Raw genomic sequence first — 25073 nt, 5'->3', positions numbered from 1 at the left:
TCATTCATGGCGCGCGCGACCTGAAATCTGAAATATCCACAAGATTGTATGGATCGAGAAACTAGCTGCAAGAGAACTCAGTAATTAAATCCAATTGATGAATATGTTACCTGAGCTACGACTGGGCTCCACACATGGGAATCATCCAAGAAGCCGGCGGCAAACTCGAAGTCCATCAAGTCGGTTAAGCTTCTATGTGGCGGTGTATTGAGCGACGTCGAGAGTGCCTGAACATCATGTATCAGTAACCCCATCCAGTTGTCTGATTGATGGTCGTATACCCACCTCGCGTTTCAGTGTACGCGCACATTGGGCGTCCAGGACATTGTGTACATGTATCTCGTGAATTTAGGCAACTGCGAGCTCAGCTAGTTCATACATGTTCCTCGTATACCGGCGTTAATGAAAAGTTACACAAATTGAACTATTCATCTCGCTTGGACAGTAGTTGCCACCGACGAATATGGAATATTCACTACAGTGGTACATACCGTTAAGTAAGTAAGTTCTCAATGAGCCGCCACATCAAGTTAGGGACGTACGCATTATTTGCTACATTCAGCTATGGACAGTTTGCACTATATGGGCTGTGACCCTCTTAGTCAGTGCGAGCAATTCGGATTTAGTTATGAACTGGTTCAAGAAACCTCATGCCGGGGAATAAAATACCCCAATAATGGTGCACGTGAGGGTCAGATGGCCTCTTGCTGCGCTCATTTCGCGCGCTTTTTGATCTCGAGAGCTGGATTATTCCGATGCACCCAGGAGTATGTGGGCACCGAGGAATCAATGCGTCATCACAGCTTCCAGACATATAGAAACCACCCACTGGCCCAGTGAAAGTCTGTTGGCCAATCGCTGCACATTGACCTGGAGCCCGGGAGACCAATGAAAAAAATCTGCAATTTATTTAAAAGATAGAGAGTATAAGATCAAGTATATCAAGTTGAGATTATCACGGGCTTGACGAAAATGACGAGTAATGAGGGAGCTGAAGAGTCGGTCAGGGATGCAAGCGCCGAGTGAATTTGGAAAAGGTTAGGCGGAATAAGCGCCTTTGATGTTCCCAAGGTTCGTTTGATGTTACACTGATCTACTTGCACTCTTACATTGATGCCCCAGAAACTCATTTTTCCCCGCTGTTTTTTTTTCATTACCGGAGACATCGATTCTGGGACCATCATTCTTAGGGGTTTGTTCAATTAGTATTAAAATTGGTGGATCTTAGGTGTGCTTAACGTGAACGGTAACAGTATGAATTTGGCAAGTACCGGATAATTGTTTGACCAATTGTATTAGAACTCACCTGAGAATGTGAAAATTTATTGGGTAATGACCTGTATTGTAGAATAGAGAAAATATACCCGATTTGTCGTCTCGGTTGGAAGGACGGGCCCAGGCTATCAATGGATGGCCCTCTAGCGAATGTTGGCAATTTTGATTACAATTAACCGCACTAAGGCAGACATCGGGACACAAAAGCCGATCGTGGGTAGTGCCCAGTAAATGCATCACGGGGCAGCAGAGTCGCGGTCGCGTCATGACCATGTATGGTAAGAGGTTACTAAACCAGTGCCTCCAGTAGACTGCGTTACTGACTCGCAACGACGCCGCACCAAGTGCGATGACTTTGCTCGTAGAAAAAATATCGTATAAAATCACGATAGTGAACTCCCTATTCCAGTATCTCCAGGTGGTCTCACTCCTTCACCAACACTTCATCCACCGTATTGATTTGTTGAAATGCAACTTCGAAATGTCCCTCTCTTTTTGGGGGCCATCCTACCTGTAGCTCAAGCCGCGCTCCGCCTACATACGCTCAATGTAAGCCTGTCGCTTATCATACCTACGCGCATCTGAACGCGTTGGCATTTTACAGCTCACTTATGGCACTAACAATGCCGATGGCACAACTCGTGAAGCGTGGCTCATTAACGGCCAGACTCCAGGACCTCACTTGGTCTGGGATGAGGGCGACGATGTTTCCGTCAAAGTCCTCAACAATGGCCATGAGCCCGTTACTATTCACTGGCACGGGTGAGTATAAACATACCAGTTGAACATTCATTTTTACCGACCCGTGGTTTTAAGCCTTGAACAAGTTGGAACCCCCTGGTCGGATGGTGTGCCTGGGATGACCCAATGGCCAATTCCTCCAGGAGGAGATTTCGTTTATAATTTTACTCTCAAACAAGCTGGTTTCCATTGTGAGTGCGTTTAATTAATAGGGTTTCTTTGGTAACTGACTGTCGTATCTTCAAAGGGTACCACTCCCATTACGTAGGGAACGAGATCTTTTCTCAAAGGCAAAATTACTAACTACGTATCAACAGAAAATGCAACTCGACGATGGCTTGAAGGGAACGTTATACATTCGTCCTAACCCCAATAAGCCCAAACCCTTCAACCAAATCTCTAATAGCACTTCCACCCTGAAGAAGCTGAGGGACGCTGAAATGAACGCCTTCCTCCTTAATGTGTATGTTGGATGTTTAGATGCAGTCTCAGCTGCTGATACTTGACCTTGGGTAGCTTTGATTACAAACATTATACATCGGAGCACTGGATGGCCGAATGGGAGCGTACCGATGTTGAACAACTTTGCATTGATAATCTACTCAGTGGGTAAACGTACTTCACTTAAGCCCACATTTATCTGACCACCGCATATAGCTAATGGCAAAGGACCTGTGAAATGCCCTAACATGACCGAGATTAACGCGATCGCTGCTCCTGAGCAGAAGCCATTAACCAAAAAAGGGTATGTTTCTCGTTTAAGCAATTTAATTGATTAACTAAGTTCTTCTTAGATGCGTATGTTATATCTAGCTCAGATATATATTTGATTCAAACTGACTTTTCATGATAGCTTCAACCCAGCAATAAGATCATGTTCCCTTACCCCGAGTCCAGGGTGAGTTTTCCATCTCTTCGTAATATCTGCAGCATACAGATGTTACCACTTGTAGCCGGAGATGGTTGAGCCCTCGATGTGGTATAACTGTACCAATTCGAATACCACATTTGAAGTCTTCACCGTCAAGAAGTCTAACGGCTGGGCTGCGTTCAACCTATTGGTTAGTGAGCCATGTGTAATCAGAGATTAAGCTACTTACATAGCACCGGTATTACAGAACAGCGGAGCCCTTTGGGATCTTCGTGTTTCCATCGACTCGCACAAGATGTACTTCTGTGGGTTACAGGCCAGGCGGATTGCATAGCTCTACTAACCACCCATTGTTAGTCGCCGCGGACGGTCACTATACCAAAGTCCAAGTTGCAACCTCGATTCTCATTCCTATTGGCGAACGTTACCAATTCTTTGTCAAGCTTGATCAACCAGTTGGAGATTATGTCATCCGCACAGCTGCGGTCGTCCTTCCCCAACTCATCAGTGGCTATGCCATCCTTTCCTATGTCAACTCTGGAAAGACCGGTGCCGGTGTCGTCGAGAAGTATGCTCTTCCCGCAGCGAAGAAACCAGTGAGTGCATATGTACTAATCGGAGAACGTGTTGACTGATTGTGTTCAGTACATCGACTATGCTGGAAATATCATCAACGGTGGTGTCGATTTGGTTCAGGCTAATCTGTCGCCATTCCCTGCATCTCCCCCTCCTCAGGGCGCTTCCGACCTTACACTTGCTTTGAACGTCACTCGCTCCAGTGAATTCGGATGGGTGCTTAACGGCAAGCCAAATTCTATTATCAGCTTCACAGAGATAACTCATTCTCCATACCAATAGGAAACTCGTGGCACGAGCCCAAGGACGACTTCACTCCCCTTCTCTTCCAGCCAGGCCAAATTGCTTCTCTTGACCCCACGGTCTACTTCTCGTATCCCAATGGCACTCTCGTTGATTTGATCTTTACTGTTACGGCTGGTAATCCTGCTATGCATCCTCCTCACCCCATGCATAAGCACGGTGTCAAGGCATGGTTCCTCGGCTCAGGCGATGGTCCTTTCCCATATGCCTCCGTCAAGGAAGCTGTGGATGCCGGCTACAAGGGCATTAACCTCAAGAACCCACCCCTTCGCGATGACTTTGTCACTGTGAGTATTGCGCATAGACTATTTAGCATTCTTGACTAAATGTGCTCTAGCCCGTCGCTATGACTGGTCAGGCATGGGCAGCTGTGCGTTTCCGCGCTGTTGACCCTGGCCCAATCGTTCTTCACTGCCACATTGATGCTCACCTTGCAACTGGTATGGTGATCGGTACGTTTCAAGTCATCTCGGGCGGCCGAGGGGATAAATGCTCACCCCCGTCTTATATAGCATTGCTGGAAGGCCCTGAGAAGCTCACAGGCGACTATGTTCCGAGCTATTACCTTACCAAGAACAAGTCATGAGTTCTTTAGGCTTGGGTATCCTAAACAAGACGATGGATGTGCCGCAGCTCGCTTCATTTTCTCTTCCTTTTCCATGCTTCTAATGGGTTTATGCTTCGATATAATGAATGAATCATCTTTCATCTCGAGCAGGTGGATCACATTGAGCTCAGCCCGCAAATGGGATTCTAATCGGTACAACACGCCAAAAACCACATCTAGGTCGTGAGGAGGCTAAATGCGGTGCTAAAAATGAGTGGATACTTCAGCTCACTACATCATGATAGTGGGCGCTCGGCTCTGCTAGGTCCTGAGATGACCCCACTTCCCCGAAAGAAAATTGAGACAGAAGCACCCAAGAAACACATGTTGCAAGGAGTCAGAGGCTGGCGACACCCGTTCCGTGCTGCAGGCTTGGCCATGTGAAGAGTGCGCCGACGATGTGGGAGCAAAGTTGCTACGGGTCACTCTTTGCTCCTATTTCGTGAATGTGTAATCTCCAAAAGAGCACACAACTCCCTAAATCCGAGTAACCTGTCGGAACGTTGAGCAGTACGCTGAACGGATAAGTTATCGATGGACATATGCGCTAATCGTCAGCATGGATCAACCTTGCTGGGGCCTCGATATATGATATTATTGGGACAAAACGCCTAGAGGAACCGGAGGTTGCGGAGTTACTGGCCCTAGACATAGCCGTGCTCGTTTGTATTCAGGTGCGACTGCGTAATTTAATTTGGGCATCAATTGACTGGATTTGGACAGTATGTTCAACTTCTAACATATTTGAGTATTGCCGCAGTCAAATTATATGTACCAAAATTGAATAATATAAGGGTCGGCCCGGTGGCGTCGTAGCGCTCAGGATAGACCAGCCCAAACGGACAACTATGATACAAACTTTTGTACATCAATCACCCAGTAGCAGCGCAACTATGGTTCATACCGAGTAACCTGGCGCAGCACATTGGCGATCATTATGGAGTCACTATGCGAGACGAATTGTGTATTGACCATACTATGTAGGGTATGACTACATTTCTAAGCTAAAGGAAGTAGAAGAGAAGTACCGCTTAGAACTTATTTAATAAATCCTGGGCACACAAACCTATCTTCATTAGGGATGACGCCATGTGCCAGTGAAATCTTCAAGAACCCGCCGGTAGTGATAGCATTAGTGGTAAACCCAAATCGTATCGCTTTGATCACACCTGACGAGATATGCTCTGTGACTCGCTCAGGACGTCGAAACACGTGTGCCTTTCAGTAGCCGCGAGACGGTAAGCCCAATGCCTCGAGAAATTAAAGCTCCTTTTGTCGGAATATTGCATCATTGTCGCGGCAGTGCCAGGGCATAGCCGAGTAGTGATGCACCACCGGCGAATCACCGGCACACGTGACATGAATTTGGAGGAGCCAGAGCTTTGTCTTTGATGCGTCTGCGAGCGAGTCAACAACGGGCGCGGGGCAGACAGTGAGAGTGACAGCATCAAGAGGGTCCTACAGTGTGTTTTCTTGCGGGCTCTGCGTTCACGAACCCGGGAATCTTCCTAGTGATGCGCGAAAAGTTGTGTCTGAAATGGGAGCCCAAGCCTTTCCAATAGTTTAAATGTTGAAGCAGTAGCTCTTTAGCATCATCAACACTCTCAACTACTTTCTACATTGCTCTCATAGATGGCGCACAATCCTCACTATTCAAGCGGTTCTGGCGGTAGGTCTTGCCCCGTTGGTGTCTGCGTTTTACCCTGTTAACCGATGTATCCTCCCCGTATAGGTATGGCCTACACTCCTGGGCACTCGCCACCGGGGTCAGCATCTTCTCCCAACAGCACTTCCAGTGGTTCTGCATCCAGGTGCGTTACAGGAGCACGTTCATGTTTAGAGCAATGATCATTGAAGTTGACATATTATGCAGCGCATGTACCTATTGCTATGAGCGTAAGCGACGTTGTGTGTATGAGGGGCCGAACTCCTGTCGTCGTTGCCGAAAGTCAAAGATACAATGCATACCTCGACCACGAAAAGCCCCACCCCCCGATAGGAATCGAATGTGAGTACCGAGCTCATCACCATCGACCACGATGCACTAAATCCCTTGCGTAGCTCTGAAGATAGTATTAGAGATGATCTTCGGGAGGTCAATGAAGATATCGATAAGGTCTTAGAACGCTACACACGACTCTCTGTATCGAGCAAGCCTTACTGGGAGGTACAAGAAGTTCTTGATCAACTAGCTAACCTCCCACCTACCCACCTCAACACCAACGATGCGCGAGCTGTGTTTGCTCAGCGTGCCGATCCACAGGGTGCACAGTACTGGCAGGAAGGTCAGCCATCTTGTTTTATACCCACTTGGTATTACCGAGCCACGCGTAGCTGACAGGGAATCACTGACCCCCAGGCCCATCCTCTAACCTTGTATTACGTGGAATGATTAACGAACGGGCGCATGTACCTGACATCCTGTTGAGTGGGGTCGTCGGGCCCCGCGAGGCAAATGAGCTGTTTGAACGGTACGCTTTTACAGTTATTTTATGGTGATTTCCGCTAATTTTTCGAGATATTCTAGTTTCATGCAATACTGGAATGTAAGTGTGTATTCATCGCGCTTGAGCGTACTCTTACACACTGCTTTCTCCAGCACGGTCTCGGATTACTCGACCCGGCCATTCACAGCCCACGAACTTTGCTCCAGCGATGCCCCCTTTTGTTCACCATTGGTGTGTGACATACTTCCACTGAAATCTTATTTGCTAACAACAGGACTTCAGTCTTGACAATTGCATCCCGCGACTATACAACTCGCCCCAACCTGTACCCCCAACTCCTTCAGCAAGCCAAGCTCTCAGCCTCTGCGGCACTCGTAGACGGGCTGAAGGACGCAGATACGGTTCAGGCATTGCTATTGGTTGCTGCATACCCCCCTCCCGTCCAGCGATTCACTGATGACCGCACCTCTCTGTTTGTTGGGTATGTCGCCACTTGACTCACCATCATGGGCATATATACCGGTAACTTACCGTGTTCACCTACAGGATGGCGCTTCGGATGGCTACCGACCTCAACCTTCACCTTGCTTCTCGCCAAGCGCCCGTGAACCGAACTGAGGCTTTGGAATTGGCCAATCATATTCGTACATGGCGCGCGTGCCTACTGCTCGATAGCTGGAGCTCTGTCAAGCACGGCAGGCTCCCTTCACTTCGCCCCTCGAGTGGGCAAATTCGTGGCACGGATGCACAAAGCATTCAAAGTGAGCTGGAGCACAAGATATTCAAGGCCGTCAACGAGTTTATGCAATTTGCTAAGTCTTCCAATGGGGTAGGTGTTCCTGATCCGGGGGGCGGGTGCATATATGCTGACGTCAATAACAGGCGCTGGACTATATGGAGCTCACAATGGGCTTTAACAACACGATCCAGACTCTCCGTGACGAAGTCCATCACTTTACTCGCCGAGCTGAAGATAGAGATCAACAAAGCGGCATGCTCCGCAAGGGTATTCTTAGGCAGTAAGTTTATTCAGGACCTCTATTAAAAATCCTTAGTAACCATCTTCCAGGACGATCGAATACGCGCGCATGGTGGTCTATTCGTTTGGATTTACAAGGTCCCTTCAGCAAGGCGATTATTGGGGCGGCGACTTTACAATGATGGTAATGTTTGTCCGTGCTTTCACCGATCGATTTGACTGATCAATCCAAACCGGCAGTGCCTTGAGGCAGCGTCGGCTTCGGTCAATGGATTCCTTGAGCGTTTGGCTCCGCTCCCGCTTTTCAAGTGTTCTCCCGATGCGTGGTTCGAATACGCAGCATTTTCAGCCGCCTTCCTTCTCAAGGTAAAGTCTATACCACGCGTGCTCACGAGTAAATACCCGCTCACGGCTAATCCGTAACATAGCTCCTCCGGCCTCAGTTTCAGAATATCATTCATACGTCTGAGCGTGGGCGAGTCGCTGAGCTTGTCAAGCGTTTGGTGGACTGGTACCGGTCTCCTCACGTTGCGCTCCCCATCGAGAACCACCTCCCGCGTGTGTTGGCGGATTTCCTAGAGAGGGCTGCATCTCATATACCCGAATACACTGCAGCCGCGGGGTCTCGTGGACTGTCTCGGACGACTCGTCAAACCCCGAGTGAGTGGATTTTATGATTTGTATTTTATTGTGCTGCATTACTAAAGTTTAATCCAGGCCCTCCGAGCTCCGCAACGTACAGCGGGGGATTCAACTTGTCGCCTGGAGAGTCTCTGGCGACTGCCATGTGCGGGACGATTCCCGAGTGGTGGGAGTACCTTGACCGAGAGCTTCCTGGCCACCTCTAAACCGCTAGCATTTGAAGCTAGCCAATGTATCGGTAATGAAAAGTTCAAGTTATGGGTTCGATTAGACATCTTCTATGCACTATACCTCACATGCACACTTCATTCATACGGAAAGTTCTCTAGATTCGGAATAGCACTAAACATACTCTGTGGGTTATCGTTTGTTTGGGAATCACTCTTGTATGCAACATACTAGTACAAAGGAATATACATCATTTACGCAGGTATCAGTTGGTCTTTAATCCCGCGACCGCAGCCTGCAGCTCTTTCGGATCAATAAAAGTCTTCCATATCCGGCTATCGACCTTTTCAAATGCTTTTGCGAACCTCTTCGGATCGTTGAGGTCCTTTTCCTTGCGTTCGTCCACACCTTGTACGACACGGATCCAAATCGCACCGACCCAGTTGGGCCACTTGCGCGCGATCTCACCGTACGACTCAGGGTCCTTTTGGGTGCTATCACCTATCAAGACCACCCGCCGAGCGGGTTCAGGTAGCCACTCGTGAACTTTGGAGAGCCTGTCTACTTTATATGCTTGTGTGCCCATCGTGAGCGCGGATAGATAGACGGGCATCGCGCCGCGGGACATGTCGCGCAGGATGAGCTGGCCACGCGGGAATCGTCCTTGAGCGTTGAGAAAGTCGTGTAAAAAAGGGTATAGTTGCCAGGGTGAGGCGGAGAGGTAGAACCATGACGGGTTGTTTAGTTGGGTGTTGAGTGATGCGTACAGTTCTGGCATGCCGGGTACAGCCGAGGGATCGGCGACGAATGTATTCCGGAGGAGAGCGATACGCTGGGAACGGATTTATTGATCAATGGGGGGGGGGGGGGGAGGAGGAGATGAGACGAGTCTGGACGGCAACTCACATTATTCACTTGGGATACTTTGATCGTATCGTCCACCTTTCGGAACCGGGACCATCAAGTTCACATACACGCCAAAGCATATACCCGACTCACATCAGAAATAACAACCCACCCACTATCGGCTGGAACAAACGTCCTCGCCTCGAATACTCTTTGGTCCTCGGAAGAGGTCAAGACCTTCCAAACGATCTCCCTTGTCCCCCTCGGGGCCCGTAGCCATCTCAAATCTGAACTGATCCCATTCCCGGAACTCGGCCCGCCTAAGACAACCTGCTCTCCTATAGCTGCTTCCAAACTTCGAGACATCAACACCGCCCGTTCATTGACCTTCATGAATCCTAAAAACATCGCCACCCTGCTTCGGACATTTTCTTCCTCCGGTCCGTTACGTTTCACAATCCCGAGTATCGAAACAATATTGGCAACGATGTCGTCCAAGATGCCGGCGTCACCTGAACGACTGGACATGTACGCAATCACGAATTCAGCGATATGCGTGTCGAATTCGGACGGTCTAGGCGGGATGGCGTTTGCATTGGGTTGGGTCGAGGGGCAGATGGCCGAGGGGAAGGCCGCACATGTAGGTTGATGCGGTGGGTAGAATGCGGTGTTGTCGAATGCGATTAGGCGCGTGGTGAGTGGTAGTTTATGGTATCCATCTGTTATGGTGGGGTTGGATGGGGACTGGGGAGAGGTTTGGGAAGTAAGTTTATTGAATAGGTCGTGTAGTCTTTGAGTTCTTCCAGTGGGAGATGTCATGCTGGTATAGGTGGTAGTTGGCCAGTTGGTTTGCGCTCAACGGAGGGAATTGATTTATATTCTGGGCTTGTATGGTAGACGAGGTAAGCGGTTGCGATTGGTTTAGAGTTGTCTTGGTGCCATTACCCAGTGGTATATGGTAGCCTGGATTTGACATTGGGAAGAAGACGTCACAACAGGCCTGCTCTTCTCCATCTGGCTTGACTAGACCCGGTTTGGTTACATTCAAAGTTGGGTTGGAGCTCAAATTCGAATTATGCAGATAGTGCTACAGGACGAGGGATATACAGTATGTGGGGGTCGATTGGCGTATAGGCCTCATGATATGACGCCGTTGACGCATGGCACATGTGGGCGACAGAAATCAGGCCTAGGGTGACGAAAACGAACTCCTCTAGATGATGCACTGAAGAGAAGGCAGAGAAGGCGGTGGTCACATGGGGTGGCTGACCTAACCTGGACCGAAGATATATGTATTGGCGTCCGTTCCGGAGATCGTTGGACTGGGACTATGGTTCTATTTTGCCATGGTTTCGATAGGAGGGTCAGACTGCAAATTGCTTATAGCTATCCACGCGCACACCCCTCTGAGAGCTTGAGTTAGGTGCAGAACCATGTCGTTTTGGTCAACTTTCGAAGGCCTACTACTGCATTGTAAGGCTTGAAATTCGAGATATAAGCGGTCGCGCTTTGTTTGGAAATTCCAATTTAAGCCTTATGTCTGATAATAAACTCAATCTCAACATGTTACGGATGATCGATGAATCCCAAGGGCAGTGCGGTGCGATGCGGGGTCGGCGGTTTATTGCTCTTCTAGTTGTCGAGGGGATATAAGTAGGGATGAAAGATGGATATGTGTTGGGTAAAAATAATAGACTTGGATGCATATGGCCCTGTATGGTACACGAATTAAATATATAAGTCGAGCTATCAGATACCGTGAGAGATACAAACTTGGTCTCTCTTGTGGTTGCTAAATTTGGCTGTTTGAATCGTAGTTTGGCGGAAAATCCAGTTACGGAAGACAGTACGTCGGTAGATAGATATCAAGAAAGGGAATAGCATTCAAGTGATATGGGTGATATACATTACACACAGTCTAATGAGCACTATCAACGCCAATGGTATACGACGATATTGCGTCTGCTACACAAAATTCACCAATAATTACAAACAGAAAACCTGAGCGCGGAATCTTGTACACATTGACAATATATTGCATACCTGTTTTCTATTCAATTTTACCGTTGGCCTCCAAGCGGGAGCTGGCTCCAGAGATCGTCTTCATCTATTGTGGCGCGCGCGCTCAGTATATTGGACTCAGTAGCAATATCTACTCACAATTGTTGTGACTTCAGCCGCACTCGGGCGTGCGGTAGGCTCAAACGACCAACAACGAACGAGCAGATTCCACAGACTATCCTCATTTTCACCACCGCGCATGCATTCAGGGCGCTCAGGGTGCTCTTGCCTCACAGTTACTAGACGTATCACGTTCGAGTCTCCCTTTCCGAGGTATGGGATTTTCCCTGAGATTGTTTCCTATGTTCTTTGGTGTCAGTATTAGATACAAAGTAAGAACTACTTCACCACATACATATATAGTCTAGAGCCCATGGTGCCAAAATTATTAGACTTTCTAGTGCTCTAAATGCGGGACAAACCATGCCCAGCGCATACACATCAGACATTTCTGTATGGGGACTAGTTTCGTCTAGGATTTCGGCTGGCTATAGTCGATAGATCGTATAATGAGGCGAATCCGTGTCAAGTGATCTATCGTCACTCACAGACCATCGTATGGAAAAGGCGGGGCCGCTGGTTGTCTGGGTAAAGCCCAGTGTCCGATCTACCAACAAGGAGGTGCCGAAGTCTGTCAGAAAGGGAGTCCCTCTTCCGAGACAAGCACATTGGCCTATATGTAGTAAGACTTAGACCAATAGTTGGATAATCTACATACCCCCTTCAGATCGCAATGAATCTAGTCAATCCGATGAGCCTACATAAGTACTTCCGTGCAGAGCGGCTTACAATACGGATTTGATGCAGATATGATAGCGCTTCGCAGATTTGGATGCACTAATAGGAGACGAATTCAATCCAAAGCCAGAAAGGATTCAGAGATTCAACCCCGCAAGGGCCGCACCATATGAAGCCGGTCTGCATCCGGTACTGTCTGCAGGTAGCGAGGCAGATTGCCCTGCCCCATCCAAGGGGAAAGCATCCCAATTCGATTCCGAAAGATTGCCAATCCAAGCAATGGGATGACGTTGGGGTGGTTGCACTGACTCCATGCATAAAGCTCTCGAGCCGCATGCTACATGGTTATGTTTCAATTAGTATATCTTCGTGAAATGATGAATTAGGCAAACTTTGAAGTGTTTGGGCTCCTTGGTGATACTATCGACAGAAACCCGCAAGGCCTTCACCGCGACCCGTGTACTGTCCAGTAGTCGACCGTGGTAGATATCACTGAACCCACCATGAGCGACTGGGTATTCGCCAAACGAAGATTCATCAAGCCTAGCGGAAAGGTCCTGACAACCGTGGGCAACCAAGTGTGAAACAACCTCCCTCACGTCCTGTAACATGGTTCATAATACGGCCCGCATCGATATTATAACGTACCATTGTCCTACTGATTAAAATCTCATGGAAATCGAATGCTGGAGCCGAACCATCGTTTTGAGGCTCCATTGTATTCACTGATATCTCGCTTCCCATAGTGTCTTGTGATGCAAGAGATCTTTCATAAGTGGCATGAGATATTCCCGCAGATTGTGCAATGGTTCCCTCGTTATGATCGTTCTCTAAGTGTTCAAACCAGTTACTCTTCTGCATGTACATCCGGCCATCATTGCTTACTTATTAAACTGCCTGATTTAGGTGGGGGAGTTCGGTTCTGGGATGGAGCTTGAGGGATGTAGGGTGTAGGGGGTGGCGGGGATAGAGAGTTAACATATGGAGATGTCTGAGGGAGTTGAGGGAGTGGACGTCGTGTGTGGCCTGGAGGAGGGAATTGGCCATGAGCAGGTGTAGGTGTGTGTGTTTGCGATAGAGATGCCCCTTGGTTGTCTGATGGAATTGTATGGTCGTCTTCGTCTAGCTGCCGGTATTTCTACCTGGCATTAGATTTTCCTTCCTTCCTGGTATATTCGTACTCACACTTCGGTCCAGTCGAAGCTCAACTTTGCTCCGTGCTCGTACCTCGGCCTCTTCACGCTCGCTGATGGCTATTCGTTCAAGATCGTCATATGTCTTGAAAACGTCGTTTAGCTCCCCATGGACCATAACAAGAGCCTGTAACAGCTGCTCCTCTGTTGTAGGATTCGTATCTTCTGACCCGTTCTTAGCAACCTGCTCCAAACGTGCACGATCCGCAATGGCTGTCACCCAACCAAATTGTGCACCAATGATCTCTTGCGACTTCATGCACTTCTCTCGGAACTCCTGTATAGCTCTCCGTGTCAGTTGACCACGGCCAAGCACCTATCTTCATACTCAGACCTTTATCACCGTGTCAGTCGCGATGCTATCAGGAGTCGCGTATACAAGTGAGTCGGCCAGTATTCGACAATTGTCTCGAGCAATCTCGCATTCCTCAAACAGCTGTCGCACATCCTCCTCTGGGCTAACCGCACTATAGTTCGGTCGCGTATCAAGATTTCTATCTCGCCTTTGCTCTCGCTCCCCGTTGAGCGCGCTTCTTCTTTCCACAGGATGCGCCGGTTCCAGCTCTGCATTGGAATAGATCCTGTGTTGAATGGGTCCATTCGGCGAGGGCCGTCGTAACGATGGTCCAGGTCCAGGTGGGCCGGGGTTCAAAATCGGGTCATCTGTGGGAATCTGGACTCCTTCGACTGGATGGGACAGGTTGAGTCGGAGTATAGTTTCTTCCATGTCGCCTGGTAGGGCTTGAGGTTTCTATGGATAACCATGTAGGAGGGAAAAACAAGACATGCTTACTGGATTCCCTCAGCAAATAAACCGATCCCAATCACCTCACTAGTCGATCTCGAACTACTGGCGACGTTGCCGGGCTGAGGGCAATCTCCTCATCTTCCCCAGGAACTTCGGCTCGCGTATGCCAACAAAGTATTGGCGCAGTTCGCATCAAGATAGCCCATAGCTAAATTGATCAGTCGACAAAGTCCACGGGCAACGCAATGATCATACTCTGCGGCTGACAGTTGTACGGCGGGGTCCGAACTAAGCGTTTACGTATCAGCGATCTACGAACATCAAACATTGGCAATCCACTGATATCCTTTCGCAGCGCTTAGACGCCTCCTTGGCCTCTGGGTCGCTTATTGACTCTGTCATATCTCCATTACAATAGACCAATCTCTACACTGTACTAGTATAGCCTGTGTGAGTTGAGCATGGGGAGTTGGCATTATCACAGAACGAATGAACCGATTAAATGAGACATCCATTGTGCTCGATTTGGGTTGTCAATACTATACGAAGACGGTCCCGTTCTGCTGTTCTCTCTCTTCCTCAGGGAGATTCCCAAAAAGCTTGAGGCCCAGCATTTCACTTTTTGTCGTTACTATAGCTGTCAGGAAAATACGGTGGTACTGGTACTGGTGGCGGTCTTGACGAAAGACGTTTTAGCGCGCCCGTCCCCTTTGGGAAGCGAAAACATTCATTGATCAGGAACGTCGTGAGGGTATTCGTGATCGGACTTTTGGAATAGTCTTTATATACCCCCAGTAGTACCCCCAGTAGTCATATTATCTTGACTGCTCCGTATACGATCGATGGAACTGTACAGTAGCTGAAATCGAGTGTGCCGTAATTTGGTCAATTACTAGATTCATCGCCACTCGGACACGATGCCATGTTATTAGCTTGTATGCAGTGCCATGCCCACTCATAGCTGAATACAAAACTTGGCTCAGAGCTGCCAGCAGGCGTTGATTCTGAATGATCAATCTCCAGCTTTCTCCAAGATATTTGATACGGACTGGGATGGCTAATTATAAACCAATAACACAAACTATACAGCTCGACATTTCATACAAAACAAATAAACAAAACCTCCCGACCCCATCTGTATCTGGTCCTACAAGGTACCAACTATCCCACTTTCACACCCCCAACTGCAAACGTCCGTTTCGAAATGCTCATCGATACTTATTCGCACTCGGTCCCTTGATTATTTGTCGACCCTAGGCGGTAGTCGAGTTACATATCTACCCAGTTGCAATCGCGAGTTTACACCAGTTGTAATGGGCAGTGCGATGGGAAGCGGTACCGGCTCGTCTTCTCTGGGCCGTTGGGGGGGGGGTACTTGCATAGGCCGAGATAGGGAAGTGGGGTCGAGTGGATACGAGGGTATGTCCGTTTCGGGAGTTACTATACGTGTTGGACAAGATTGGGGGGTAGTGCTGTATATAAATCGAACATAAAAGGGTTGAATGATTAGATGTCGTAAGCCGTGGTGTCTCGAGTCTCGTGAAAAGAGGTTGCCAGAGTGGGCGGGCCTGGTACTATGGTGCTGTAAACCGTATCGAGGCAGGAGAAATACGCGAGGGTTGGCGAACACCTCAACGCGCGCGCACACGCAGAACTTTGGTAGACGGCTGGGTCCAATTTGGGCGGATAGACACCGAAAAAGGGAATGATGTTCGAGTGATATGAGTGATGTGCGTTTTGCGCCCAGACTGATGATGATGGGAAATGACAAGAACACGAGGCGGGTTTCTCGTTATGGGTTCGAGGTTCGAGGTTCGAGGTTCGACTGGAAAGAAGAGTTTTACTGTGCCTCGTGGAATGTGATTGTATTCACACACACCCAGTCAAGATGAATACGACTCATTTTTGATGTTATTATAGATGTTTACGATACATCGCACTTGATATACGACCTCCGAGTGGGTGTCTAGGATGGCAAGGGACAAGCGAGTCGGAAAGCAGGACCGAGAAGATGTAATTGGGCACTTGGGGTGGAGTTGGAAACCTCGTGGTGATGTTCAGAATTTCATCGGGGCGGGTGTCTGGATGCACGAGGCTATGTTGGGCGCGGTATTGGCTCAGCGAGGGTTCAGGGCGTCGGGGGAGGGGAGCGACGAGGAGAGCGCAATGGACGATGGACAAGACATGGGTGTCGATGGGTGGGCAGTGCGGGGGTGACGTGTGCGCCACCGTGGAGGAATGACGAGGGGGGCTGAGTAAGGCCGATCGGGGGGCAAGAGGCCGAGGCCACACACTTGTTCGGCCGCAGCTGATGTGAGGCTGACTAATAGAGGGAAGAGGTGCCTTGTACTCGACCACGACCACCACTCTCTGTGTGCAAGCCAAGGATGACCTCGCTCGTAGCCTCCAAGCCCAGCGACGGACCGACGAGCCCTGGGCTGATGTCGTATGGGTCTGACCCGAGTGCGCTGGACGATTATTTGAATCTGGATTTATTTGGCTCGTCGAGGGCGGCTCCCCAGTCCCCTGCGTCGTCCCATGGTGCGCTGCCCATCACCCCTGGCACAAGCGCCGAGACACAGACGGACGAGACCATGGCCTTTGATGCCTTCAACCCGCTTGACAAGATGGCTCCGTTTGATATGGGCCTGTTGGGCAGCGATCTCGGCATGGACCAGTACGGTTCTCTCTTCCAGGACATGTTTCCCTCCTTTTCCGAGCCTGCCTCTGGGCCCTCTGCGCCTGTCATTGATCCCCAGTTGTTTGCTGCCTCGCCACCTTCACTGCCACCGCCTATCCCGCCACCAGCCCCAGCTGTCCCCGCATCTGCACCCACACCCGCACCTGAATTACCTTTGGCGGCTGCTGCGATCGTGACAGACGATGAAGACGATGAAGACGAGGAGATTGCACCGCTCCCGACTCGCACGCGTAAACCCAAGAAAAACGCGGCCGCAGCAGGCGGCATTTCCAAGCGTCCGTCGCGCGCCTCGACCCCAGCCAGCGTCCTGCCGTCTTACGTACACTTTGACGATCCCAAACCCGTTGTCCCTCCCGCCCTCGGCAAAGGCGGAGTCGCAAGCTATCTCAACGGCGAGCGCATCGGCAGCCAAGAACCCGACGAGTGGAGACCCACTCCCGAAGAATACAAAAAGCTCTCCAGCAAGGAAAAGAGGCAACTTCGGAACAAGATCAGTGCTAGAAATTTCAGGGTTAGACGCAAAGGTAAGCTATTATTCTCTTGTTTCATTGCCCTTGTCACTCATGGGTTGCGGGTAGAATACATCACCACACTCGAATCCCACATCGCCGATCGCGACCAGCTCATCGCCGCTATTCGCTCCGAGCTCTCAAATACCCACAACGAGAACACAGAGCTCAGGCGCGAGATTGATGCCCTCAAGGTATGTCCGCTTGTTTCCAGCACTTTCCCTTGCTAACCGTATCGCCACCCTATTTCAAATTCATCATTCGTCTCTCACGCCCTGTCCCGTCTCGTCTCGTATTCGCCGCTCAGCGTGCCATCCAAGAAGGCCGTCTCTCGGCAGCCGACACTGGCCTGCCTCCGCCCCGACCCCTCACTCCCGAGCAGACTGCTACGCCCCCGACTCCCACCACCGCTGGACCGCGTCGTCCGGCCGAACTCACCCGCGCCAACACCCACAAGGATGTCAGCTCGGATAACCGCACCAGTTTCTGGGGCGGCGCTGTTGGACACGGCGGTGTTACTTCTGTATGTCAATTTAATTGTTTTTATGCGCTTGATCTTGATGTTGTTCTAGGTCCATACCACACTCATTCCCGAAGTGTTCCCTCAGCAGTTGTCCGATAAGCCGCGCAACGTTTCGCCCTCGAGCTCTGGATCGAGTAGTGCCAGTCCATCAACGCCTCCCAATGAAGGCGCGTCTTTTTTCCTGCCCTATCCGCATTGTACTAACTGGATTCGTACAGGCGTAAACATGAACCCCCTCATGAACCTTTCTCCACTCTTCTCCTCTTCCAAGCTTCCCAACCCAAACCCCAGTCTGCAGCTTGACGTCATGGACCAGGCGTTTAACCAACGCACCCTCGAAGGGTTCAGGGCTCAGCTTTGGGGACGGATGGCCAAGGAGGCTGGTGCCAGGAGTGTTTTGGTCGAACAGCAGCAGCAACAGAGGAGAGAGGAGACGCCGTTGTTCACGCCTTTGGTTGGAGATATGCTGTCGCCGCTTTCGTCGCCTCAACAAACGAGCTCATTGGCATCGCCCCAGCAAAGCAGCTCGTCGACTTCGCCTCAGCAGACCATGTCTTCTTCTCCGTCGCTTTCGATGCTCCACCAGCCTGCTACAACGTTTAAATCACTGTTCGATGGCGTGTTCCCGCCGAGTGCCTTGCTTACGGCGCAGTCGTCTGCGCAGCAATCGTCTTCTTCGCCTGCGCTTGGACAACAGTCTTCGCCTTCTCTCTCGCAGCAGTCTTCGCCTAACCCAGCTCAACAACAGCCACAGCAACAATCGTTTGTTCCCGCGCCGGCACTGCTGCAAGCATCCAGCTTTGGCGCTGGCTTCCTCGGCTCGCAGTCGGCTTCAAACTCGGCGTTTACTCAGAGCACCGCGTCAATGCAGGCTCGTGCGATGTTGCAGGCCCAGTGGTTGGCTCTGCAGCAGGCCAGGCAGCAGAACGCGTCCTCTTCCCCTTCTTCCTACTCGCCCTCTTCTTCTTCCTCTTCTCAGCAGCCCATGTCTTCGTCTTCTGCCCAGCCCGCATCCTCGAGCACACAACGCGAGTCGTATCTCGCCCAGTTTGCACAGGCCGCCGCGGTGCATCAGCAACAGCAACAACAGCAACAACAGCTGGCACAGGTACAGTTGTCGGGTCTTGCGGCTGGCGTGCGACCTGCGTACTTTACCTCGGCCAAGGACAAGAACAGTTGGGGAAGAGAGCAAGTTGGTTAGCGCCATGTCTGGACTGGCGATCGACAAGAAGCTCGGTTCGTCTGATAAAAAGACCACCACCGCGGGACTCGGACTCGGACTGGGAATCGACAAACAAACCCTGCCCGCGCTCTCGGACAAAAAGGGAACGACACCACAGCAAGCGGCGCTTGCAGCCTCGCTCGCGTCACAGACCCTGCTCCAGCGCATGGGCTCCGCGTTCTGGGACGCCTTTTCGACCGGTCCGTCCCGCGACGTCGACACGAACAAGGTCCGCCGCGTTTTGGAGGGTAAAGCGATCGTCAAGGTCGTCGATGTCGATGGGCTCGATGGGCTCGAGGAGAAGATGCGCGGGATGAGTGTGGGTGTGGGTAGTACGGGTGGAGGAGGTGGAGTGTTTGGGAATTTGAGAGGGAAAAAGTAGAAACGAAATCGATTGTGGTGATTCTCTCTCTTTCTCCCTTGTTGAAAAAAACCTGTATTCGCTTCGCTTTTTTTGTTTGTTAACATTGTATGGTCTTCTGTTGCATTAATTGTCCTGTGCATCTTTTCAATCTCTTTGCATATTCCTTTCTTTTTTTTGCATGTGTTGGTGCATGTTGTTTTGTGGGGCGAGGGGGGTGAGGGGGAAAGGAGTCGGGACTCCCCTCTTTTCTCGTGTCTGGTTTTGGTTCTGGTATGGTTTGGAAATATCCCCTGCTCAATTGTGAGATGTGGTCAACGTTGTATTTGTTGAATAAAATCGGTTTTGGTGTTCTATCGTATATGCATATGTGTGAGTTGTGAGATGGCCAGTCAGGCACGTACATTCACAGTTTAATTTACTACCAACATCGAACAGAATCGTCTGGCAAACCTGACGAAATGAACCACGTTGAATAACTAGCCAAAGGCGTAGACGGGTTCCCAGATTCAGACGAGCGCTAGTGCTGGTGTGATGAACGGCCGTCATCGATACCGTGTGGGTCAAGCGTGTTTGATATCAATGGCCGCATATGCGGTTTTGGTAAATGTAAGATATATGCGCTGGGATATCTGGTCTATATAGTACAATCTCTCCTTCAAAAATTAAATTAATACAAAAGCATGAACGGATTTTTTTTTAGCCCGCAAGTGCAAACGGGTCTGAATCGAGAAAAGCAAAAGAATCAAGGTTTATGAAAAAATCGAAAAATCAAACTTGAGTCCCAGGTGGGGTATCGTGTGGTATCGTGCCTCTGGGCCCATCGCGGTCGATCTCCTTCCGCGTCTGTTGACGTGGGTTCATTTCACGCTTCCCTCTCGTACGCAAGCCCCCTTCCCCTCTGTTTATATGTATGGGACGGACCCATTCGACCCCGAGGTTAATCGTAACGCGTTTTATGCGCCCCTCTGAAAATCCAGTTCAGAGTCGCTGGCCCAGAAATCAAGAGGCTCGTCTACGTCTTGGAGCGTGAGTATGTTGTGCGGGGCGGGTGTTGGGCTGTGAGTTGGGATTAGGATCGGACTGGTTGGAGTTGGGTCAGCGGTGGATGGAGTTGCAGCTGGAGCAGCAGAGTCGGGAACCACGTTCATATTCACGTCCACATTCGTATTCACGCTCGCGTTCATAGTTTGCGCTAGCGCGGGCAAAGATGCAAGCTCAATCGCTTCGTGCGAGGTGTTCGAGAAGCCCGGGGACAACGGCGGCTCGAGGTCGGGTGAACCGATCATGTTGAATGGAACAGGTTCGGTAATGGGCAGGTCGATGGGCTCGAATTCGGGCGAAGTCACGTTGGACAAGCTGAATGCGCTAAACGCGTCTGATGCGGCTGGAGAGCCGATCGAGTGGGCCGGCGGCGGCGAGTGGGAGACGATCGAATAGTCAAAGTCGGTGCTGGGTGTGGCCGAGCGCCATTCGTGTTCTGATGGGACTGCGAATTCAGATTCGGATTCGGATTCTGGGTGGATGGGCGAGGGCGAGCGTTCGGATACGGCTGGTTCTTGAGATACGGGATCGGTTGGCTGTTCGTCGTTCCCCTTGATGGTTTCTGCGCTCGAGACGCGCCTGAGTCGGCCCCAACTTTCATCGTCCATCCAGTCGCTCATTTCTTCGCGCTCGGCTCCGTGGCGTTCGACCATGGCATCGAATGGACCGATGATGGCCGTCCTACCTTGGACTGATCTCGAGCCCAACCGCACCCAGTCCAAATCGAGCATCGCCAATGGATAAACATCTCGCCAAATACCTTCTGCGGCGGAAAATGCCGCGCGACGCTGCACGCCCTCGGGGACAAAGCCAATCTTTTCGAATATCCAGCGTACAGTCCCGCTTTCTCGTGCGCTCCGTTTTTGGTTGACATCGCTTGGCCCAAAGACGTTGGCGACAACGCGGTGGATGTTGAGACTTTCAAAGGAGTATCGAAGAAACTTGGTGACGGTCGCTCGGCCGTAGCCTCTTCCCCGAGCTTCGGGTCTAAGCGCGATACCAATGTCGAGGGTGTTTTGGGTAGCTGAAGAGTGAGATAAGTAGACGCAGCCGATGACCTCTTCCGATCCGGAAGGCGTCTGTTCGGATCTGTAGTCTTTTGAGGAATAAGAAGCTTGCGGACGGGCATGTGCGTACGGGTGTGGGCGCTTGTTTACCCTTTCGGGGCTTGCGCGTGTACCAGCGGAACTTGAAGCTGTTGGCGGAGAGTTGAGTATAGGAGCGCTCGTCAGAAGGTCCCCGGGAGTGAGTTTCAGTTCTTTGGGCTCGGTATGAAATATCAAGTAGAAAATAGCACAGTCGTCGACAAAGCTGACTATATCGGGTACGGGTGGGAGAGTTGCCAGCGAACCTGATTCTGCCAGTGCGAACCAGACTTTGAGCAGGACATCGGTAAACACTTCTTCTTCCCCTGCTTCGAGGCGAACAAAGCGAAGAGGAAGAGCCTCGATTTCGGCGTCGCTGATAGGGCGGGATTGGTAGGGCATGGTAATGTGGAACGAATGGTTAATGTCCGCTAGGTTTAAATGTGCCTGTGGCTATAGACGCCTGGCTTTCGATCCGCCAATCGAATCAGTGCGGGCACTGCCAGGCCCTGACTCGAACTGCACGAGTCAAGCATGCGGTAGAAATCAAGAAGAGTCGATGACACACTAGACGAGCGAGGCAAAGCTGATGTCAAGATTGCCACGGGAGGATCATAAAATAAAGTTTGTGGAGTCGTATACGGGTTTATGCGCGAAATATGAATAGTCGCTGGGCGCCTATACCGAATGTCACGTGCTTGCTGGGCTCGCTGACGAGCATCGTCAACAATGTTACAGTCCTCGGTTATTCCTTCTACGCACGCCGATCTAATCACCGACACGGTCTATGACTACTATGGCGTGAAACTTGCAACTGGAGGAATTGACCAAAAGTAGGATTCTCAATTTTGTTTTCAACAAGGGCTAAATTATGACAGAATTAAGATATGGAAACTAAATGAACTCACTGGGGTCTGGTCCATGGTGGATGAATGGAAAGCCCACGACGCACCTGTGGCAAAAATTGCATGGGCTCATCCGGAATACGGCACACTGTTAGCATCGTGCTCTTATGACCGTACCGTCAAGATTTGGGAGGATGCGCGAGGAATTCCAGACGCGTCGGGTCCTTCCAAGTTTCAACTCAAAGCAACGCTTACGGAAGCACGAGGGACCGTGCGTGCTGTGGATTTCGCTCCTGCTGCTTTCGGCCTGAAATTGGTAAGTAGGAAAACGCGTCCCATACGTTATCTAACCCTGTTTAGGTTACGATTGCATCGGATAACATTGTACGAATTTACGAGTGTCATGAGACCTATCATCTCAATCCTTGGCTCCTGGTCGAGGAATTCGACGCTGCTGCTATTGCTGTGACCCCAGTCTCCGGCGAGTCGCCTAGCGGTGCAACGCCCACACAGACGAATACTGCTCTTTCAGACACACCTCCCACCGCTCCCAGCGGAATTTCTCTGCAACGTTCTGGGGCCGCTGCGGCGTCTAATCCTCCGAATAAACCTGTTGGTGTCAAAGAGGCTGATGGTGCTTGGTGTGTCCAATGGCTCAAGGATAAATTTAGTGGCGAAATCATTGCTGTGTCTTGCGGAACGCAGGCTGTGGTCAAGGTCCGTGATCTATTTCTGTCGAGCCTTTCTCATTCTAATAATCTTACAGATTATTGCATTGCAACCGGGCAAACCGCCACAAGTCTTGCTCACCATTCCACAGTATCCCATAAACGTCCCTACTACTGGTGCCCCCTCCCTTCTCGGCGCCGTAACGCCTACTTCGACCTCACCTTCGCTTCTCCCAACATTGCCCCAATCTCACACGACCCCGTCACACCCCGGCCACGCGATCACCACCCTTTCCTGGGCACCGCCGTGTGGGCGCTCATACCAGTTACTTGCTACTGGTTCGCGCGACCACAAGGTGCGGATATTCAAACTCTGGCATGGCGAACGAGACGCGTTTGGAGAGGACGGATTCGGTGATGGTACTAGCGCACGGGCCGACCAGAGCTGGAGTTTTAGCCGATTAGGGGAATTCGATGATCACAAGTGAGTGCGACCATATCATTGGTCCGGGCCGTTTGATTGATCGCGACTTTAGGGCCACGGTGGGACGTGTCGAGTGGAATATCACTGGGTGGGTCATATTGTATGAATCGGTTGCTTTTTCTTTTTGCTTATGTTTTGTAGAACAATACTGTCGTCTGCGGGAGATGATGGAAAAATTCGTCTATGGAAGGCGACGTTTAACAACGTATGGAGATCCATGGGCACGCTCGGTGCAGTCGAGTCGGCCGACGGGGATGCTATGGAACAGTGAAAGAGTCTTTGGCCGTTTTCATCCATCCTGCTTCGACCGTATAAGCTATTACGCTATTTCCTCGAATGTATATCTATCTTACCAAAACCTTTGCGCATTGGACATGCCGTGACACGTACTTTCATTTCATTATTCGGCCTGGACTTGGCAAGTCTTGCACCTTGTTCCCTTGCTTAGTGTTTGTTTGCCCATAGGGCGGTGCTGGTTGGATTTCTGACGACTCTACATGCTATCGGAGACTCGGTGTGCCGATCACAACGTTTATTCTGAAAGTTTGGGGTTGGAGCATAGGAAGGAGAAAGTACGTCACCTTGATCCTGCGCGATTTGCCGACCTTATGCCTCGGTCTAGTTGAATGTACAGCTTTATAACGCCGTTTCAAGTATCAGCTGTACATGGTTGCAAAAGGTAGTCAAATACGTGTACGCGCTTGTAAGAATAGCGGACGGGAATAGCGCATCATAACGTCGACTCCTACAATCATGTCCTATTCATCATTATAGTCCAACATGAAAACTCACATACAATGTTGAGTAGTATTGGTCCTGGTCGCTCCATCTACACACTCTTGTTTTAACGCTACTTGACTACAAGAGCCTACCCGACTTGTTCAAGTCCGTATTCATTATGCTCATAGGCAAGCTTGATGAAACCCCTACCCACGGCAACTAGCGAACTCCTGTCGATCCTTTCCGACGCATACATGGGTCAGGCTTCTCAATGTTTGAATTATCCCTCGGCCATTGGCCGTAGATTGGCGCACGCATGGTGATCGCAGCAAAGTCGAGGGATTGGCGAAAGTAAAGCAAGTTATCAAACCGTTGGATACTATGTATATAATACATCGTAGGTCCCTTACTACAGCATCCAGCCCCGTTCCAGGACCACACCAGCCGCCCTTTACCACCTGTCGTACTACTCCACTCGAATAGTATACACCCCTCTTCCCACCTACAAACGACTTCATCGAACCCAAATAGGGGCCGCCATTCCGTGGATGGCGCTACCGCTCAACTCCCGACCATGGATCCCCCTATCCACTTAGGTATATATACCCACCTGAGGGCGGGAGAGTACTTTCAAGCTACCACGACCTCTCTCCCTTCCCTCCTCCCTCAGTACTCTTCGATGACCTCGACCTCGGCCTCGACATCTTTGGGAACTT

At 50.3% G+C, this 25073-nt stretch overlaps 7 protein-coding genes across 7 annotated transcripts; 4 read left to right on the top strand and 3 right to left on the bottom strand.

Moving 5' to 3' along the window:
* Positions 1 to 1743: 1743 nt before the first annotated feature.
* On the top strand, positions 1744 to 4352 carry RhiXN_08511 (Multicopper oxidase; the record flags this gene model as incomplete). Its single annotated transcript, XM_043328327.1, has 16 exons — positions 1744 to 1824; positions 1880 to 2037; positions 2092 to 2207; positions 2264 to 2280; positions 2334 to 2479; positions 2533 to 2621; positions 2674 to 2761; positions 2811 to 2814; positions 2870 to 2914; positions 2970 to 3077; positions 3135 to 3192; positions 3245 to 3483; positions 3533 to 3665; positions 3746 to 4053; positions 4104 to 4218; positions 4279 to 4352. 16 exons carry the CDS (start codon positions 1744 to 1746, stop codon positions 4350 to 4352), a joined length of 1779 nt encoding a protein of 592 aa, XP_043183712.1.
* A 1653-nt stretch (positions 4353 to 6005) lies between these two features.
* On the top strand, positions 6006 to 8647 carry RhiXN_08510 (Fungal specific transcription factor domain; the record flags this gene model as incomplete). The annotated part of the gene is made up of 14 exons (XM_043328326.1): positions 6006 to 6042; positions 6106 to 6184; positions 6247 to 6381; positions 6435 to 6658; positions 6733 to 6844; positions 6901 to 6919; positions 6973 to 7051; positions 7103 to 7301; positions 7367 to 7649; positions 7703 to 7839; positions 7890 to 7983; positions 8040 to 8165; positions 8228 to 8459; positions 8517 to 8647. 14 exons carry the CDS (start codon positions 6006 to 6008, stop codon positions 8645 to 8647), a joined length of 1887 nt encoding a protein of 628 aa, XP_043183711.1.
* A 227-nt stretch (positions 8648 to 8874) lies between these two features.
* RhiXN_08509 (uncharacterized protein) lies at positions 8875 to 10274 on the bottom strand (the record flags this gene model as incomplete). The annotated part of the gene is made up of 3 exons (XM_043328325.1): positions 8875 to 9441; positions 9516 to 9551; positions 9609 to 10274. 3 exons carry the CDS (start codon positions 10272 to 10274, stop codon positions 8875 to 8877), a joined length of 1269 nt encoding a protein of 422 aa, XP_043183710.1.
* Positions 10275 to 11505: 1231 nt separating this feature from the next.
* RhiXN_08508 (Tyrosine kinase family catalytic domain protein) lies at positions 11506 to 14174 on the bottom strand (the record flags this gene model as incomplete). The annotated part of the gene is made up of 13 exons (XM_043328324.1): positions 11506 to 11562; positions 11616 to 11816; positions 11872 to 11880; positions 11939 to 12004; positions 12065 to 12189; positions 12235 to 12255; positions 12306 to 12353; positions 12405 to 12591; positions 12647 to 12856; positions 12903 to 13084; positions 13140 to 13380; positions 13440 to 13724; positions 13782 to 14174. 13 exons carry the CDS (start codon positions 14172 to 14174, stop codon positions 11506 to 11508), a joined length of 2025 nt encoding a protein of 674 aa, XP_043183709.1.
* Positions 14175 to 16166: 1992 nt separating this feature from the next.
* Positions 16167 to 19532, top strand: RhiXN_08507 (bZIP transcription factor; the record flags this gene model as incomplete). The annotated part of the gene is made up of 6 exons (XM_043328323.1): positions 16167 to 16400; positions 16526 to 17420; positions 17475 to 17599; positions 17713 to 17928; positions 17978 to 19120; positions 19182 to 19532. The coding sequence occupies 6 exons, from the start codon at positions 16167 to 16169 to the stop codon at positions 19530 to 19532; spliced, it is 2964 nt and encodes a 987-aa protein (XP_043183708.1).
* Positions 19533 to 20467: 935 nt separating this feature from the next.
* Positions 20468 to 22042, bottom strand: RhiXN_08506 (GNAT family acetyltransferase; the record flags this gene model as incomplete). Its single annotated transcript, XM_043328322.1, has 1 exon — positions 20468 to 22042. One exon carries the CDS (start codon positions 22040 to 22042, stop codon positions 20468 to 20470), a length of 1575 nt encoding a protein of 524 aa, XP_043183707.1.
* Positions 22043 to 22369: 327 nt separating this feature from the next.
* RhiXN_08505 (nucleoporin SEH1) lies at positions 22370 to 23908 on the top strand (the record flags this gene model as incomplete). Its single annotated transcript, XM_043328321.1, has 6 exons — positions 22370 to 22473; positions 22519 to 22801; positions 22846 to 23202; positions 23252 to 23637; positions 23690 to 23725; positions 23779 to 23908. The coding sequence occupies 6 exons, from the start codon at positions 22370 to 22372 to the stop codon at positions 23906 to 23908; spliced, it is 1296 nt and encodes a 431-aa protein (XP_043183706.1).
* Positions 23909 to 25073: the final 1165 nt, after the last annotated feature.

Source organism: Rhizoctonia solani, chromosome 10 (assembly GCF_016906535.1).
Source record: "Rhizoctonia solani chromosome 10, complete sequence".
Classification (NCBI taxonomy): domain Eukaryota; kingdom Fungi; phylum Basidiomycota; class Agaricomycetes; order Cantharellales; family Ceratobasidiaceae; genus Rhizoctonia; species Rhizoctonia solani.
The sequence above is the reverse complement of the archived record's forward strand: the minus strand, read 5'-3'. Positions and strand labels throughout refer to the sequence as shown.